This window comes from Melopsittacus undulatus, chromosome 6 (assembly GCF_012275295.1).
Source record: "Melopsittacus undulatus isolate bMelUnd1 chromosome 6, bMelUnd1.mat.Z, whole genome shotgun sequence".
Lineage (NCBI taxonomy): Eukaryota > Metazoa > Chordata > Aves > Psittaciformes > Psittaculidae > Melopsittacus > Melopsittacus undulatus.
Genome location: NC_047532.1, coordinates 72967047 through 72982120, shown reverse-complemented (window position 1 = coordinate 72982120; position 15074 = coordinate 72967047). Strand labels below are relative to the sequence as shown.

Sequence of the window (15074 nt, the reverse complement as noted above, 5' to 3'; positions counted from 1 at the left end):
GCCAAGTGCGGCCATGGCAGCACCCCCAGGGCCCATCCTACTGCCTGCACCCCTCTTTGGACCCCTGGGTGATGTGTGCCGGTCCCTGCTGCTGCCCCAGCCCGAGGGGTGCTGAGCCTGCGGGAGCCGCGCCGGCTCCTGGCACTGCCGGCTGCTGCTTGCGGCTGACCTCAGCAGGACGCATCCCCCAGAGCCACCAGCTGAGGCAGCGGGTAGCGCTTTAACTGAACTGCTGTGCCGCGGGGACTGCACCGTGCCCTCCTCTTGGATGTCGGAGTGCCCGATATCCGGCCCTGCGGAGGCTGCAGGGGCAGAAGGGCAGCAGCAAAGAGGCCCCTGCCAGCAGCGGGTTTTGCAGGGAGGGTGGTTGCCCTTTCCGCAAAGGAGGCACTCTGACAGCCCTTCCCTTCCTCCTCAGAAGGCCAAAATGGAGATTAAAGCACACATGCATCCAGACTCCTGCCTTACCGTGCCGGTGCAAAAGCAGGAGGCACGTTGGAAATCTCACCAAGCCCCTGTGGTGAACAAAGGAGGGTGGGAAGGGGCTGCCGGCTGCCAGCGACAGTGGTGCCAAGGCACAGAACCGTTTGTGCCTCTGGGAACACGTCCCTCTGTGCCTCCCCGCGGGGGGGGGGGGGTCCCTGTGCTGAGCGTGCCCCAGCTGACCAGAGCAGCCGCTTGCACTGGCAGCAGACACAGGGCGGGCTCAGAAGTGCCCGCCCGGCCGCAGCACTCGGGCAGGGCACAGAAGCGACCCATTGTCCCCACGCTGCCTGCCTGGTGCCAGCCGCCACTGTGACCATGGCTGGGCTCGTGGGGCCAGCAGCAGCCCTGGTTCTCCTCTGCCTGGCCGCGGGGCTGGAAGCCAGCCCGGAGCTCTCCGGTGAGTCGGGGCACAGGCAGGGTTGTGAGGGATGCTGGGGACGTGCACGGGGTGGGTGAGGCAACAGCAGGTTGGTGGGGTCAGGACAAGAAGCGAGGCACCAATCAGTGAAGGCCAGAGGGTGTTTGCCAAAAAGAAATTGGGGTTTCGCATCTCACCACAGCAGGGCTGGGTCTAAACCCGCTCTGTACATGCCCCACAGCCCTGGTGTGAGTGGGGGCTCCACTTCCCACTCTGTTGCTGCACTCCAATGGACAGTTTGGAGGCAGAAATGCAAAACACCAAATCTTAAGGCAGTCCCCCGTTTTTCTGAGCCCCCCATACACAGATGTGTTGCTCATGGTCTTGGGTAGTGTGTGAAGCTGAAGACTCCTGGAGTACCCAGGGCTTCCCTGCAAGCCTTTGCTGCTCTGAAAAATCGAGGGCAGAGATGGGCTGAAGCTCTACCCAGTTCCTGGCTGGAACTGGTGGCTGTGGTCCCCATCCAGAGGAGGGGGCTGCAAGGTGCACTGCCACACGGCACAGCCAGATCCTCTCCCCAAGTGCAGCACTGGTAGCCAAGGTGGAATTTTGGGATCTCTTGTGCCACAGCACTTGGAATAGTGAGGAGGGTGCAGGCAGGAACCAGCCCCGCAGCACTTCACCCCCAATAATCCAGCATGGAGCCTCTGAGCAGCAGCACGGGCACTGAGAAGAAGGAGGAGGAGGAGGATGTGATTTCATCTGGGCAGAGCACAGCCGCACTGGCAGGGACTGAGTCAGCCATGCTGGATCACTCACATTCTGCCTGCAGCCTCCTCACCATGGCTTCACCCATTAAAAAACATCTCCACAAGTGCTCACTGCCCCGAAGTGTTGTGATGGAGCAGCAGAGGAGGCTGCTGCAGGGCAGGGTAGACTTGGGGAAACCCATTTCTCTCCCTGTTCCTCACCCATGTCCCTCAGCCCACCGTGCCCCAACTACCCGGACACCAGCTGCCTCAGTGGTGGGCAGGTGGGGCTGGAGATGGTGCCAGGCAGAAGCCAAGTGGCTCTGGAGTCTGCACAAGAGCCTGGATGCTGCAGCGAGAGTGGACCTGCTGCTTCCACGGGTGCAGGGGACGGAGATGGGGCCGGCAGGGTCCTGGGCAGGGACCCCTGTGCCTCGAGGTCCACAGCACCCTGTGATGTGGAGTGACCAGAGGAGAGATGCGGGACAGGGTTTGTCCTGCCCCCTCCATCTGGGCACTGCACCCCAAGGAGCTGATCCAGCTTTGATGTGCCCTCCATGGAACACCTTTGCATCTCACTGGAGCTCTGATATGGCTAAGAGAGTCTGTCTACCCCCATCCACCCTCCTCTGCCTCTCTCTCTTCTCTCCTCCAGCACTCAGAGGAACAGGCAAGGGCTCACCTGCTCAGGGCTGCAGCCGTTCCCCTTGCTCATCCCACACTTGCAAGGAGAAAGATTAACCCCGATTAACTCCCAGCAGCTTCCAGGCGCATCCCTGGCTGCCTCTGGGGTGAGATGCCAGCAGTGGGGGACAGAGGGTTCATGGCAGCAAGGGAGGTGAAAGGGGCTCTTTGTGCAGCTGGGCCTGGCACCAGTTTGCAGAAGGACAGCAAGAGAAACATGGGGCTGGATGCTGGAGCTCCCACCTCCTTATGTTTGTCTGGGGGAGTTTGACACAGTGCAGGATGGGGTTGGGGTGTATGTTCTGCCCTGAAGCCTGGCACAGGGCTGGGATGCGAGTCCCTCCAAGGACTCTACAGCTGAGGACTGGGGTCTGTGACACAACATAGATAGGATTAGAAAGGAGAATTTAGGGAGAGAAGGGGCCAGTTCCTATTGGAAAAGCTTGAACCAATGCACTGGGCTTCTCTGGCAGAGACCCGGGGTCAGCTGGGCTCAGAGAACGACTTGGTGGCTCACACCCATTCACACCAATAGAAACAACTGCAGGAGCTCACAGAAAGCATCCTCCTCTCCCTGCTCTGGCAATAATCTCTGGGTGATCATCTCTGGCTCATCCTTGCTCAGTCTTCCCCATGTCTCCACTAACCTGATTTTCTCTAAACCTTTGACTAAACCTTCACAAGATTCTTCTGTCCTCATTTTTTCCTTACCTGTCATTCAGCCTCCCGCTTTCACTTCCCTTTGCTAACCAGCTCAGCTGCTCCATGCTGCTTCCCAGCCCCTTGGCTGCAATGCTGGATGTGAGATCTGCTGTGAGTCCACCCTGCTCCTGTTTGCCCTGTAAGTGCCCAGCCCAGGGTGTCCCCACTGCCACCAGCTGCCAGGAGCTCAGCACCACCACTGCTGTGCTCCAGCATCCCCCTGGCCAATGGCACCGTGCTCTCTCCCCACGCAGGGTACCTGCGCAAGGTACTGAGGAACCACACCACGCACACATGTGATGGGGAGCAGCTCCTCATCGTCTGCCCTCACAGGACAACCATCAGCATCCTCGGAGCTTTCTACGGGCGTCGCGTGCCCAGCCCCAACCTCTGCCCCAGCCCTGGCAATGACTCCCTGGAGAGCACTGAATGTGTGTCCAGCACAGCCCACCTGGTAAGGGCAGGGTCTTGGAGACCGGGACCCACCCGGCTCCTTCCCTGGGTCACCAGGCTGCCTGCTTTGGTTGTGCGGCTGTGCCACAAGGGAGGCTGCCACCATCGGCATGGGGATTCACCAGTGTGATCCTTTCCTGGGAGGGTTTTTGGGAGGTGAGGGTGGATAAGACCTTCTGCAGTGGGTCACTGAGCAGACAGGAGTTGCTGCTCTGTCCTGAGATGTGTTCTCGAGCAATCCCGCAGGATGCAGCCCTGGCAGCTGGGCTGGGTCCTGGCAGTTGCGTGGCAGGCTGGGGACCCGAGACAGGCCCAGGAGCAGTCAGCACAGAGCCCATCTTCCTGGGCCAGGAGAAACACTTGTTCTTCTGGTAGCCCCCCTGGAAGCAGGTTCATAAAGGAGGCCCAAAGGAGAGCCTGTGGGTGGCAGTAGCTAGCACAGGAAGGAAAGGCAGGCAGGACACAGGGAGGGGGCAGCAGGACAGTCCCTCGGTGGGGACATGGTGTCACCCGCCGCTTTTCTATTGGGGTTCCAGCTCCTTGCTAGAGCTGGGACCTGCAAAACTGCAGCTGCATGCAGGTGCCTGTGGGGAAGGGGAACACGGAGTTTGAGAAGAGGAACAAGAGCTGAGGGGCCAGTTCCCTGCTCTAGGAGCTCAAGAGGCTTTGCTGCCCTGTCTCCTGCTCCAAGCTGCAGATCCCCTCCTGGCATCCTGCATGTCTCAGGACCTCTGCAAGGGCTGAGCTGGACCATGCTGGCCCCACGTATCATGCTGCAGGGTCTCCCAAGCTTATGTGTCAAGCACAGGATGGGGGATGTGACCCAGCAGAGATGTTTGGAGACCAAAGAGACAGAGAGGGGCGCCACGACCATGGGTGGTGGTATCCCAGCTGTAGGGCAGTCCACTTCTCAGGGGGATGCTGGGGGCCAGGACAATGGCTCTGCGGGCTGCCCGACCCCACAGCCATGGGGTGGGCAGCAGCAAAGGACACCCAGTGCCTGAGACATCTGTTGGCTGCACGTGTGCTTTCCACAGAGCTGCATCTGGGTGCAGGGGTGTTGCACAGGGCTGTGTTACAGTGCACACTGACTGTGCTGGCACACAGCTCTGTGTGGGTGCAGGGGGCTGGTGCAGGAGCCAACACAAGGAGCTGGGGGGTGCAGCTTGGGGTGGGAGCAGCTGTGGGACACCTCTGCAGGGAGAGAAACCTTTTGTCTGAGCCTGGTGGTGGCACCGAGGCAGTGAGCACAGCCTCAGGACTCCTCACCCACCTCTTTGTCTGTTCCACTTTGCTGTCCAGAAGCTGCTGGCTGAGTGTCAGGACCAGCAGTGGTGCCAGTTCTCGGTGCACAGCCAAGTCTTTGGGCCAGACCCGTGCCCGGGCACACACAAGTACCTCATCGTTTCCTACAAATGCCGGCCAGGTAAGGTGGAAAAGGATCTGGGCAATGCTGTCAGGGCCTCTCCCCAGCCTCAGCTGCTTGGAAAGTGCAGAGAGGGGAGCTGAGATGCTCCTACGCCTTGCAGCCCTCCTGCAGCACTGCGGCTTGGGATGTGATGGGGCACTCCACGGTGTCACCCCCCAGGGAACCATCGGGTCAAAACTGTGTGTGAAAATGACAAGCTGAGGCTGCAGTGCCGGCCAAAATCTGTGCTGGCTATTTATTCTGCCAGTTATGGACGATTCCTGCAGGGGAAACCGGAGTGCAATGCCCTGAACACTGCAGGACCCCATATAGGTATGCCAGAATGGGTCAAGCCAGAGAAAGAGGGACAGAAGCTGGGCAGAGAGCATGGCACAAGTATGGCATCGGGCTGCCCCTGTGCCCCTCAGTGCCCCACAGGCAGGGGCAGGCAGGTCTGCCCACAGGTCCATGCCCCATGTCTTTGCAGAGTGCTTGGCTCCGGATGCCCTGCGGAGGGTCTCCAGGAAGTGCCACCGCAGGGAGAACTGCACAGTGGCTGCTGACCAGGCCACTTTCGGGGATCCGTGCCTCCCTGGCACAAAGAAACAGCTACGAGTGTCATACACCTGTGGTGAGAGCCACCGCGAGGCCTGGGCCCCTGTCATGCAACCCTGTGCCATGCAGGCAGGGCATGGGGCTTCTGGGCACGCAGGGGGCTGCTGGGTGGTGATGCTCCATGTGTGCTCTCCTTACAGTGCCCAAGCAGCTGCTGGAGGAGGTGGGCCCTGACACCTCGGACCCCTTCCTGCTCTCGGACTACATGCACGGTATCGTGAAGGGGAGGCTATGTCAAAACCCACGTGTCTGTGCCTGGGTGAACCAGGCCTTTCTTTGCTTGTCTGTGCCCATGGTGCCCACCACTGGCACACATCCCACAGCTCCACCCCAGCATCACAGGCCCGTGGCTAATGCCACCCATCAGTCAGTGCCCACATTTGAGCAGCTGGAGGGATGTGGTCACTGGGACCTGAGAAGAGGGGGACCCAGCAGGAGCATCGTGCAGACAGAGAAGCACTTGTGCAGGAAGGAAGGAGAGTGGCATGGGGATGGGGGCAGGCAGCCAGCAGCAGGGGCTGGGGAGCACCCTGTGCCTCAGCTTGCGTCCCCTTGTCCACTGCAGGTGGCTGGTACAAAGGGCCCAGGTTCTCCAGGCTCCGGGAAGACCGGATGGTTTTTACTAGCACTCTGGCAGCTTTTGCCCACCTTTGGGGTACGTGCACTCCCCGGTTCTCACACAGCACCTGGGGGAGCAGAACAGGCTTGGGAGGGTGGCTCAGGTCCCATGGTGGCCCCTGCTCGGCCCTGGCTTGAGCACCCTTGCTGGTCTGGGGGCACAAGGACAGCTCAGAAGAGGAATGACTGCCATCAGCTGGGTCTCCTTCCTTCCTGCCCTGTCTGTGGGGGCACTGATGGAGAACACTGCTCTGCTGGCAAAAGTTTCCCTTGCCAGGGGAAATGGCTCATTTAAGTCCCTGGCAAAACGATTCCTCCGCCTGTTCTTCCTACCCTGCATCCCAATAGGGGTTTCCTATGGCGAAAGGGGCATTTCAGGACACTGGTGGGTGCTGATGTTGGGTGATGCTCCCATTGTCACTGGGGTAGTCAGCCCTTGGTGCTGAGGGAAATCCTGCTCCCTCAGCACCTCATCCTGGGTGTATCCTTCTCCACATACACCCAGCAGTGGGGGGGTTCCAGGCACTCTCACCTGCAGGCCTTAGAGGCAGTTTGTACCCTGGTGTCTCTCTTTGCTCTTCACTCCACAGGCGTCCCAGAGAAAGTTGGTCTTTACTTTCTTTGTGGGGTCTCTGGAGGCCTCATGCTCCTGCTGTGCATTGTCAGCCCCAAAACCACCTTCCTCCAGGAGGTGGGGGAGGCTCTCAGAGACCCAGAGCTGGGAAGCAGCTCAGAGCTGGGCAGGGCCAAGCTTCAGGATGAGCAGGATGAAGACCTTCCTGACGACAGCTCTTCGGACTCCTCCTTCCGCCACCTCACCCGCACCTACCGTGCCACCAGCAGCATCTTCAGCCCTGAGCTGACAGCAGCCATGGAAGGAGCGGTGGAGCACCAGGGCCGTGGCGGAGAGGAGATCTGGATGCCCAAGGAGTCGAGCCCATATGCCATCCACAAGATCAAATCTGCCACCAAATGAGAACTGGAAGAAAATGAAGGGAGAGCAATGGGGGGGTTGGAGGCTGAGTGGGATCCAGCATGGGAGAGATGGAGTTTGTCCTCCTCAGGGTGAGTGGACATCCCAAGTGGCAGCAGGGCCACAGCGGCCCCAGCGTGGCCATCAACCCACTGCTCCACCAGCCTGGAAACCTCTAACCCGGCGATGGTAAGAGGTAGTCCCTGGGTGTGCTGAGGGGCTGCAGGGTGGCCCTGGGGACAGCCGGCTGCTTTGCTGCAAGCACAGCACTAACCCTAAGATAACCTCCCTGTTCCTTGCTCATGCTGGCTGGCTTTAGTACTTACCCATGCTCAGCCAAGGCTGCCCTGAGCCTTCCCAGGCTGCTTACTCCTGTTTCTTCTTGGATGTTGCTGCTTCCACACCTGGTGCCGCCAACACCCCACAGTGCCTGGGCTGCATGCTGACAGCAGGGATGCAGGGAGGGCACAGGCAGAGCTGGTGGGAAAGCATCACCCAGCACAGCCCTCCCATGCTACAGGCCTTTCGTCTGGGTTCCCCCAGGGAGCTCAGCACAGGGCTGGTGTTCTGCCCCATGCATTGCTCCAGGCTTTCCTTTGTGCTTCCTCCACTGGCAAGGGAGCCCTGGAGGTAACTTGCTGGTGCTTTTTCCAGTAAATAAACACAAGGGCTTGTACAGCAATGTCCCTCCCTGACCCCTGCCATTAGTGGTGTGTATGGAGAGAAAAGGAAGTGGCAAAGCTCAGCTTTTCCTGTGCAGAAGAGCTTCTTGCCTCCTGCCTGTTTCTGGCACTGGGCCATAAGGAGCAACAAGTTGAACCTGCTTTAGCATGGGAAAGGATAAGGTTTTAGCCTGAGGAAGGGAAAGGGGGTGAAAACGGTTCATGTGGATCCCATGAATGATGATTCCCTGCCCTCACTCCTCATCTTGAGCCTAAGCTTCTCTGTCTGGTGAGCAATCATGGAGCAAGATCCCCAGATGCTGTGCATAGGGGCTTTTCAGTCCCACAGTGCAGAGAGCCAGGCTGGTCCTGGGGGCTGCTCCAGCTCCAACAGGCAGCACAGGCTCTGTGGTGCTGCAGGAAGGGGATGCATGGAAGCAGCGACCCAGATGCCACCCAGCAGGGAGGCTCTAGGCACCAATGGTCTTGAGCTGGTGCACTGCGGGGTCTGTTTCTCCATCCATCACTGCACATGAAGTGCTTGGGCTGGGCACAGCAAGAGAGGGCTGGGGGAGATGTCAGTGCACCCCTTAATCCAGCTGGTGCTGGTGGTCTCTGGGAGCTGGGGGGCACTGGAGCTGCACTGTGCTCAGCAGTGGATGCTCTCCTGGTGCAGAGCTGAGCACTGTGGCTATGCAGCAGCCTTGTGCTCCTGCTCCAGGGAGGGGGGGCAAGGACTTCTATCCTGCCTGATGTGGGGGTTTGCTGAGTGATGCAAGAGCCCAAGGGGAGTCTTGGTGGCTCTGGCCTCAAACTGGCCTCCAGCATCCTTAGATGATGGACAGGACTGAGATCACAGACTTGCCTCTGTGCTTGGAGGGTTTGCCCAGGGGTTTGCCTTGCAGGGTCCAGGTTTTGCTCCCCTATCTTTCCTCCAGTACCCCTGTGGCACGTGCAGTGTGAGCTGCAGCTCCCACAAGTGGGAGCCTCCTGAGGAGCTGCAGCACTGTGGGGACTGGAAAATCCGGCTTCCCACATCAAGCCTGGACAGGATGGGCAGACGTGGACCTGCCCCAAAGCAGGCAGCTTGCCCAAGCCCCCACAGAGCCGCAAGCAAACTTGGATGGAGGTTTTCTGGCTGAAGATCTTATCCCACAGGCTGATGCACTGTGTTTCCATCAGCAGTGGGATGTGTCTCAGCTCTGCCTGGCAAGTATGAACCCGATGCATGTTTTTGGCTGGAGGATGTACTGCTCCAACATGAGCAAGGAGAGGCAGACACCTGGATGGCACAAGGATTCCAGGCCAGCAGTGAGCAAACCTCAGGGAGCTCCCAGATCAGGGACAGCAGTGGCAGCACCACTGTAGCTGGGGCTTGAGAGGACAAGTGGATGAGGGGGAAATGGGATGGGCTGCAGCTACAGCAGCCCTGACCCTTTCTGGGGACTGATGGCACCCGAGATCTGTGGACTAAACCAGGTTTAACCCCCCCCCCCCCCAGCCCTCTGAGCACCCGAAAACCATTCTGCTGCTCTTGGCCATCAGCAGCTCCAGGTCCTTCTGCTAGAGATGTGGCAGAGCTGCCTGCATATGGCCCAAGAGGCGCTGCCTGTCTGCAGGCAGAAAGGACAGATCCTGCTTGCATGGCCCCTGGGCAGCAAGTTTAAGTCCCTTTGGATTCTTGCACTGGGATGTTTCCCTAGCAACGTCCACCAGAAACAGCAGCGTGTGAGTGTGGGATTATCCCAAAGGATTTCCTTGGGTTAAATTTAGGGATCTGGAAGATTTTGCTGGGAATCTGCCAAGGGTTCGGGGGGGCAAGGAGCACTCTCCCTGGCCAGCGTATTAAACAGCACCCCCTCACGCGCCGTTTCAGGCTGCATCCACAGCAGCGTGTGGCAGCCCTCAGAGCTCAACCAGGGGCAATGAACTGGTGACTGCTGCTGACATCCCTGCCTGGCTGCGGGTGATGGTAATGGATCTAGCCTCGGGCTGGGACACCCTCATGGCCCCTCCTCCTTTCACCAGCAGCAGGTCTTTGGTAAGCGGCGGGTGCGCTGTGTAACCTCGTAGTGAGGCAGCTCTGGTTCGTACCTCGGTAGGTTTGAAACGGTGTTGAAGTGATCCTGCAGTGCAGTAACAGTGAACCTTGCACCCAACAAACCACCTTCTCACGGCATCGTGTTAAAACGGTTTTGCCGATGCCTTTGACCGTGTTCTTTAAGCGAACCGAATCGCGTATTCCCAACACCGGCTCGCAGGAGCTGCACGGCCAGCCCAGGGTGCCCCATTCCCCCAGCCAGAGAGCCCAGCCCCGCGCAAGAGAGCGGACCGGGCTGCGGGCAGGGGTCGAACCCGCTACAGGAGCACTGGGCCCGGGTGCCTGCGGAGGTAGTTCCACCAGAGCCGGGTCACACAGGGGGTGATGGAACAGCGGCAGCCCCACGGGCCAACCCTCAGCCCGAGAGCCGCCGTACCCCGTGCCTAGCGGCACCCACTTAAACAGCCAGGCATCCACCAATCACCGCCCGCCTGCCAGCTCGCGCTTCTATTGGTTTCCGAGGCTGAGTTTTAAACGCTGCCGTCCCGCCCCTTAGCAACCGCATCCCTTCCTGCTCGCCGATTGGTAGCCCCGTGGCCCCGCCCCGCGCTCTGATTGGAGGACGCTCGGCCAGTGCTGGCCGGCCGCTGCCGAACTGCTACTTTCAAAAGAGCCGGGGCCGGCAGCAGCGTGGCGCTGGGCTGCGGGTGAGTGCGGCTGGGCCAAGGGGCTCCGGGCTCCTCGGCTGCCGGGGGGGCGGCTGCTGGCATCCCTGCTCCTTCGGGAGCTGCAGGGGAGGCGTCTCCGGCTCTGGGAGGGATCCTGGGCTGCAGGGGTGTGCGACCTACTCTTGGGGGTGGATGCTGAGCCCCTTCTTCCTTGGACGGTGCCGGGCTGCTGCTCGCCATGGGCTCGGTAGCCCCATGTAGGCCCGTTAGCCAGTCCTTTGGGAGAGGGCAGCGGTGGGGTCCCGTGTTCTAGGGGCTTCTGTTCCCCTGGAGTGTGAAGGTTGTCCTAAGCTCACTTACCCATCCTGTGCTTGGGGTGGGGGGTAAAGCAGTGGGAGCTCTTGTATCCCTCTGGGATGTAAGGAGCTGTGCACTGTCTCTCACACATCAGCCCTGCTCCCAGCCGGGTGCTGTTGGGGGGGGGTTATGGGGCTCTACGTCCATCGTGTCCTGTTTTCCCCTGGGAGGAGCACACCAGCCCTTCTCTGCACCCCCAGAACACCTCCCTGGGGTTGCCCCAGGTAGCCCTCCTCCTGCCGTGCTCGGGGAGGGTGTTGGTGCTTGTCCCTGCTGCACTATCCCAAGGAGGGACAAGAGCTGTGGCCTGTGAAGGTGTCTCTGGGCAGCTGCCTGCATCAAGCCCTGCTCCACTCCCGGCTTCTTTGTAGAGACTGAGAGGATGCCGTTGACACGCAATGCCAAGATGGTGACCACGAAGCAGCCCCGAGCAGGCAAGATGGGCCCTGCTGCAGAGAATGCCAACCCTGAAAAGGTGAGTCCTGAGCCATGTGAGGGATGTGGGGGTCTCTTATGGGGCAGCAGGCCACCATTTCAAACAGCTTCTGTGGCAGGAGGAGAGCTGTCAGGCCAAGAGGTCTCCATCCTCACCCCAGGGTGCACCCAAGAAGAGGTCGGCATTCGGGGACATCACCAATGTAAGTGTTTCTGCTTTGTTACCTCCTTTGAGCCCCCCAAGAGAGCGGGACTGGGTATCCCCTCCAGCACAAATTGGGGATGTCCCATGTCCTGTCTGTGGGAGGAGAGGTCTCTGAAAGGCACCCCTCTGTATGCCCCCATTCTCACCCAAACAGTCTCACAAGAACCAGGTGGTGGCAAGTAAGAAGGAACCTGTGAAAGTGGCACCAAACAAGGCACAGAGAACCCATGCTGCTCTGGGGGTGGCCAAGAACAATGAAATTAACCTGAAAAAGTGAGTAGCTGGAGGAGATGGGGACTCAGACCAGGGGATCTCTTCCACAAGGAAGAACAAGCTGTGATGGGGACTTCCTTTGGGCAGGGGAGATCGTGAAACATATGGGGAGGGAAGGCAATAGGTAAACCCACCTCAAGTTATGCCAGAGGAGGTTTAGGTTGGATACTAGGAAATATTTCCTTACCAAAAGCCTGGTCAAACAGTGGGACAGGCTGCCCAGGGAAGCAGTTGATTGACCATTCCTGGAGATGTTTAAAAGTCACATGGATGTGGCACTTAAGGGTATGGTTTAGCTGTGGACTTTGCAGCATTAGGTTTGCAGTTGGACTGGATTACATTAAGTCTTTTCCAACCTAAATGATTCTAAGAGTCAATATGGGGATATTCTAAGGGTGGTTTAAACCCTTCCTCAGGCAGCAAGGGTCTCTGGAGAATAGGGCAGATCTGGCCTCATCCCAGCAATGATTCATGTTCTTGTCCTGTCCAGGTCAATGAAGAAAAGTCCCCCGGTAGAAGCTCCTGCAGAACCCAAGGAGGATCCTGTGCCAGAGGAGCTAGTGCTTGCTCAGGTACTGGATCCCTCCAAGGAGAGGGTATGAACGCTGGGCTGCAGCATGGCCCCAATCCCATCCTGATGGTGCTGGTCTAAGGCTACCGCTGGTGATGTCAGGGCACTGTGCAGTGCTTTGTACCTTGAAGATACTTGGGCACTGTGATGTGAAGCTGGGGAGGGTTTGGGGTAACCCCCCAAACCTTCTGTCTTCTTTTCTATGGGAAAGAGTGGGGTGGGGCTGCAGGGTGATGGGGGCAGATGGGAAATGAAGGCCGGAGGTACTGCAGCCTTGCCCTGAAGCACACACAGGGCTCAGGGTTGTCCCCCGACCACTGGCTCTGTCACACCAGGTGCCTGCTGTGGAGGACATCGACAAGGAGCAGCTGGGTGACCCCTATGCCAATGCCGAATACGCCAAAGACATCTTTGAGTACATGCGGGGAAGAGAGGTGGGTGATGCCTGTTTGGGGACTGCAGGGCTGCCTGCTGCCTGGAGGCTCTGCTGGGGGTCTGCATGGGGCAGGAGGGGGCTTGCTTGAGGGTGCTGGTGCCTGGTGAGTCCCTGACAACCAGTACCTTGGCAGGAGAAGTTTATACTCCCTGACTACATGGAGAAGCAGCCAGACATCAGCGGGGACATGCGTGCCATCCTGGTGGACTGGATGGTGGAGGTGCAGGTACGCACCAAGGCGTGGGGAGGGGGCATGGTCTTCTGCAGGTCTATCCCAACCTCGTTTTGGTCTGGGGGTGGATCCGTGTGGTGACAGAGGCTCTTGTGGGTGTCCCCAGTTCAGAGCTGACCTTGCCCTTCCCCAGGCTGGGGGTGAGCCTGGCCCCATGGGCACCTCTGGCCCCTGCAATGGAACCAGGGGGGGCAGGTGGGTCTGGCTTCTGACTGACACCTTTCTCCTGCCTCCATCTCTGCAGGAGAACTTTGAGCTGAACCACGAGACACTGTATCTGGCTGTGAAGCTGGTGGACCACTACCTGGTGGAGGTGGTGAGCATGAGGGACAAGCTGCAGCTGATTGGCTCCACTTCCATCCTCATTGCCTCCAAATTTGAGGTGACTCCTCGTGTGCTGTGCTGGGGTGGAGTGGGTGCTGTGCTCCCCTGATCCCCACAGGTCATTGAAGAAGGCCAGGTCCCTGTGGTGCCAGGCCACTGCACTGGGAGCAGCTTGGGGTGGCATGCCTGTCCTTGTGTTGACTCTTCCTATGCCAAAGGGGCTGTGAATGCAGTCCTCATGGGGGGGATCCTCTCTCCTGGTGTCACTGGAGACCTGGCTTCTCTCTGTTCTGGAGAGACTACCAGGACACCCAAGCTCCCCTCAGGCAAGCAAGGCTTTGAGTCACTGCCACAGGCTGGGGCATTGCAGGTGACACACAAGCCCCACTGGGCTGGGCATTCGGGGTCTTGCAGGGCATGAGCCCTTACAGGGCCTGCAGGCTGGTAGGTTTTCCTGGGTAGTGCCAGTGTGAGCCTTGTCAGAGTTCTGAGTGGTTGTGCCCCACCAGGAGCGGTGCCCACCATGCGTGGATGACTTCCTCTACATCTGTGACGATGCCTACAAGCGGGAAGAGCTCATTGCTATGGAGATGAGCATCCTCAGCACCCTCAAGTTTGACATCAACATCCCCATCCCCTACCGCTTCCTGCGGCGCTTTGCCAAGGTGGGTGAAGCAGGAGTGTGGGCTGGTTTCACAGTGCCTCCAGACACTCCATGTGCTGGCTTCCCAGGGCGTGACATGCATCCCTGAGGCCCAGGGCTCACAACAAGGAAGGGTTGGGCCAGGTGTGAGGATGCTGGTGGGATGTGGGATCTGTGTCCTGTACCCCAGAGGCAACACTAGATCCTGAAAAGGGTGAGAAGGGGGAGGAAGCATCATTGCTATAGATGCTGAACCTTTCCCTCCATGCCTATCTGGCTGCAGTGTGCCCGTGCCACCATGGAGACGCTGACACTGGCCCGCTTCCTCTGCGAGATGACCCTGCAGGAGTACGACTATGCCCGTGAGAGCCCTTCAAAGCTGGCTGCCAGCTGCCTGCTGCTGGCGCTCACCATGAAGAATCTCGGTGGCTGGGTAAGTGCTCACCTAGCCCCATGCTCTGCCAAGGTGCCTGGGGAGGCACCATGGGGTGCGGGAGTGGATGTGGATCAGTGTGCACAGGTAATGCTCCAGGACTATGCTCAGGTTTGGGGGGCTGGAGAGGGAAGATGATGCCTATGCTCCCACTGAGAGCACCCAGCCCAGCCCTGTTGTCACTTTGCAGACCCCCACGCTGGAGTACTACAGTGGGTACCGCTCCCAGGACCTGCACCCTCTGGTCAAGAGGCTGAATTTCCTGCTCACATACCAGCCCCGGGACAAGCTGAAGGCCGTGCGCACCAAGTACTCACACAGGTGAGCATTGCAGGGCTCTGCCCTCTCTGTGCAGGGTGGCACCGCCACAACCCCGTGCCCTTGTGTGCTGCAGAGAGCTGTGGGGCCCTGATAGATGGGGCTGTAGTTGAGGTCTCAGCCAACATCCTTCCTTCCAGGGTCTTCTTCGAGGTTGCCAAGGTCACCCCCATGGACATGCTCAAGCTGGAGGAGATACTGAAGAACTGCTAGCCCTGTCTCTGTACATAGCCTGTAAATAGCTGGGCGCTCTCTGGCAAAGGAGCGCCATGTACATAAAGAACAGTTTTAACTAAAGGGGAGGGAGTGGGATTAAAAAAGGAAAGTCATGTAGCTGTGAATAAAATACTATGTTTTATGGGCTGGCTGGTGTTGGTGTTGGGATATGGGCAGGGATGATGATGACTACGCTGCAGTTACCCTTGCTGTG

General features: G+C 59.1%; 2 protein-coding genes across 4 annotated transcripts; both read left to right on the top strand.

Moving 5' to 3' along the window:
• The first annotated feature begins 774 nt into the window (after window positions 1-774).
• On the top strand, window positions 775-7699 carry LOC101871493 (protein eva-1 homolog C-like). 2 transcript variants are annotated; one of them, XM_005143579.3, is made up of 8 exons: window positions 775-883; window positions 3234-3433; window positions 4735-4858; window positions 5021-5173; window positions 5328-5471; window positions 5596-5667; window positions 6021-6110; window positions 6664-7699. In XM_005143579.3, exons 1-8 carry the CDS (start codon window positions 802-804, stop codon window positions 7047-7049), a joined length of 1251 nt encoding a protein of 416 aa, XP_005143636.2. In that variant the 5' UTR covers window positions 775-801; the 3' UTR covers window positions 7050-7699. The 2 variants fall into 2 exon arrangements, with proteins under 2 accessions (XP_005143636.2, XP_030900052.2); XM_031044192.2 differs by lacking the exon at window positions 6021-6110.
• Window positions 7700-10430: 2731 nt separating this feature from the next.
• On the top strand, window positions 10431-15002 carry CCNB3 (cyclin B3). Of its 2 annotated transcripts, none has more exons than XM_005143603.3 (12): window positions 10431-10456; window positions 11146-11249; window positions 11329-11412; window positions 11569-11687; window positions 12178-12259; window positions 12594-12692; window positions 12828-12920; window positions 13171-13308; window positions 13760-13915; window positions 14177-14326; window positions 14517-14647; window positions 14785-15002. In XM_005143603.3, the coding sequence occupies exons 2-12, from the start codon at window positions 11157-11159 to the stop codon at window positions 14855-14857; spliced, it is 1218 nt and encodes a 405-aa protein (XP_005143660.2). In that variant the 5' UTR covers window positions 10431-10456; window positions 11146-11156; the 3' UTR covers window positions 14858-15002. The 2 variants fall into 2 exon arrangements, with proteins under 2 accessions (XP_005143660.2, XP_030900047.2); XM_031044187.2 differs by having other exon boundaries at window positions 12178-12283.
• Window positions 15003-15074: the final 72 nt, after the last annotated feature.

Excerpts from the sequence above, each read along its gene's own strand:
- LOC101871493 (XM_005143579.3), top strand. The coding sequence starts at position 802 with ATGGCTGGGCTCGTGGGGCCAGCAGCAGCCCTGGTTCTCCTCTGCCTG. Across the intron at positions 884-3,233 it reads AGCCAGCCCGGAGCTCTCCG|GGTACCTGCGCAAGGTACTG; the intron begins GTGAGTCGGGGC and ends CTCCCCACGCAG. Across the intron at positions 4,859-5,020 it reads TTCCTACAAATGCCGGCCAG|GGAACCATCGGGTCAAAACT; the intron begins GTAAGGTGGAAA and ends GTCACCCCCCAG.
- CCNB3 (XM_031044187.2), top strand. The coding sequence starts at position 11,157 with ATGCCGTTGACACGCAATGCCAAGATGGTGACCACGAAGCAGCCCCGA. Across the intron at positions 11,250-11,328 it reads AGAATGCCAACCCTGAAAAG|GAGGAGAGCTGTCAGGCCAA; the intron begins GTGAGTCCTGAG and ends CTTCTGTGGCAG. Across the intron at positions 13,916-14,176 it reads TCCTGCGGCGCTTTGCCAAG|TGTGCCCGTGCCACCATGGA; the intron begins GTGGGTGAAGCA and ends ATCTGGCTGCAG.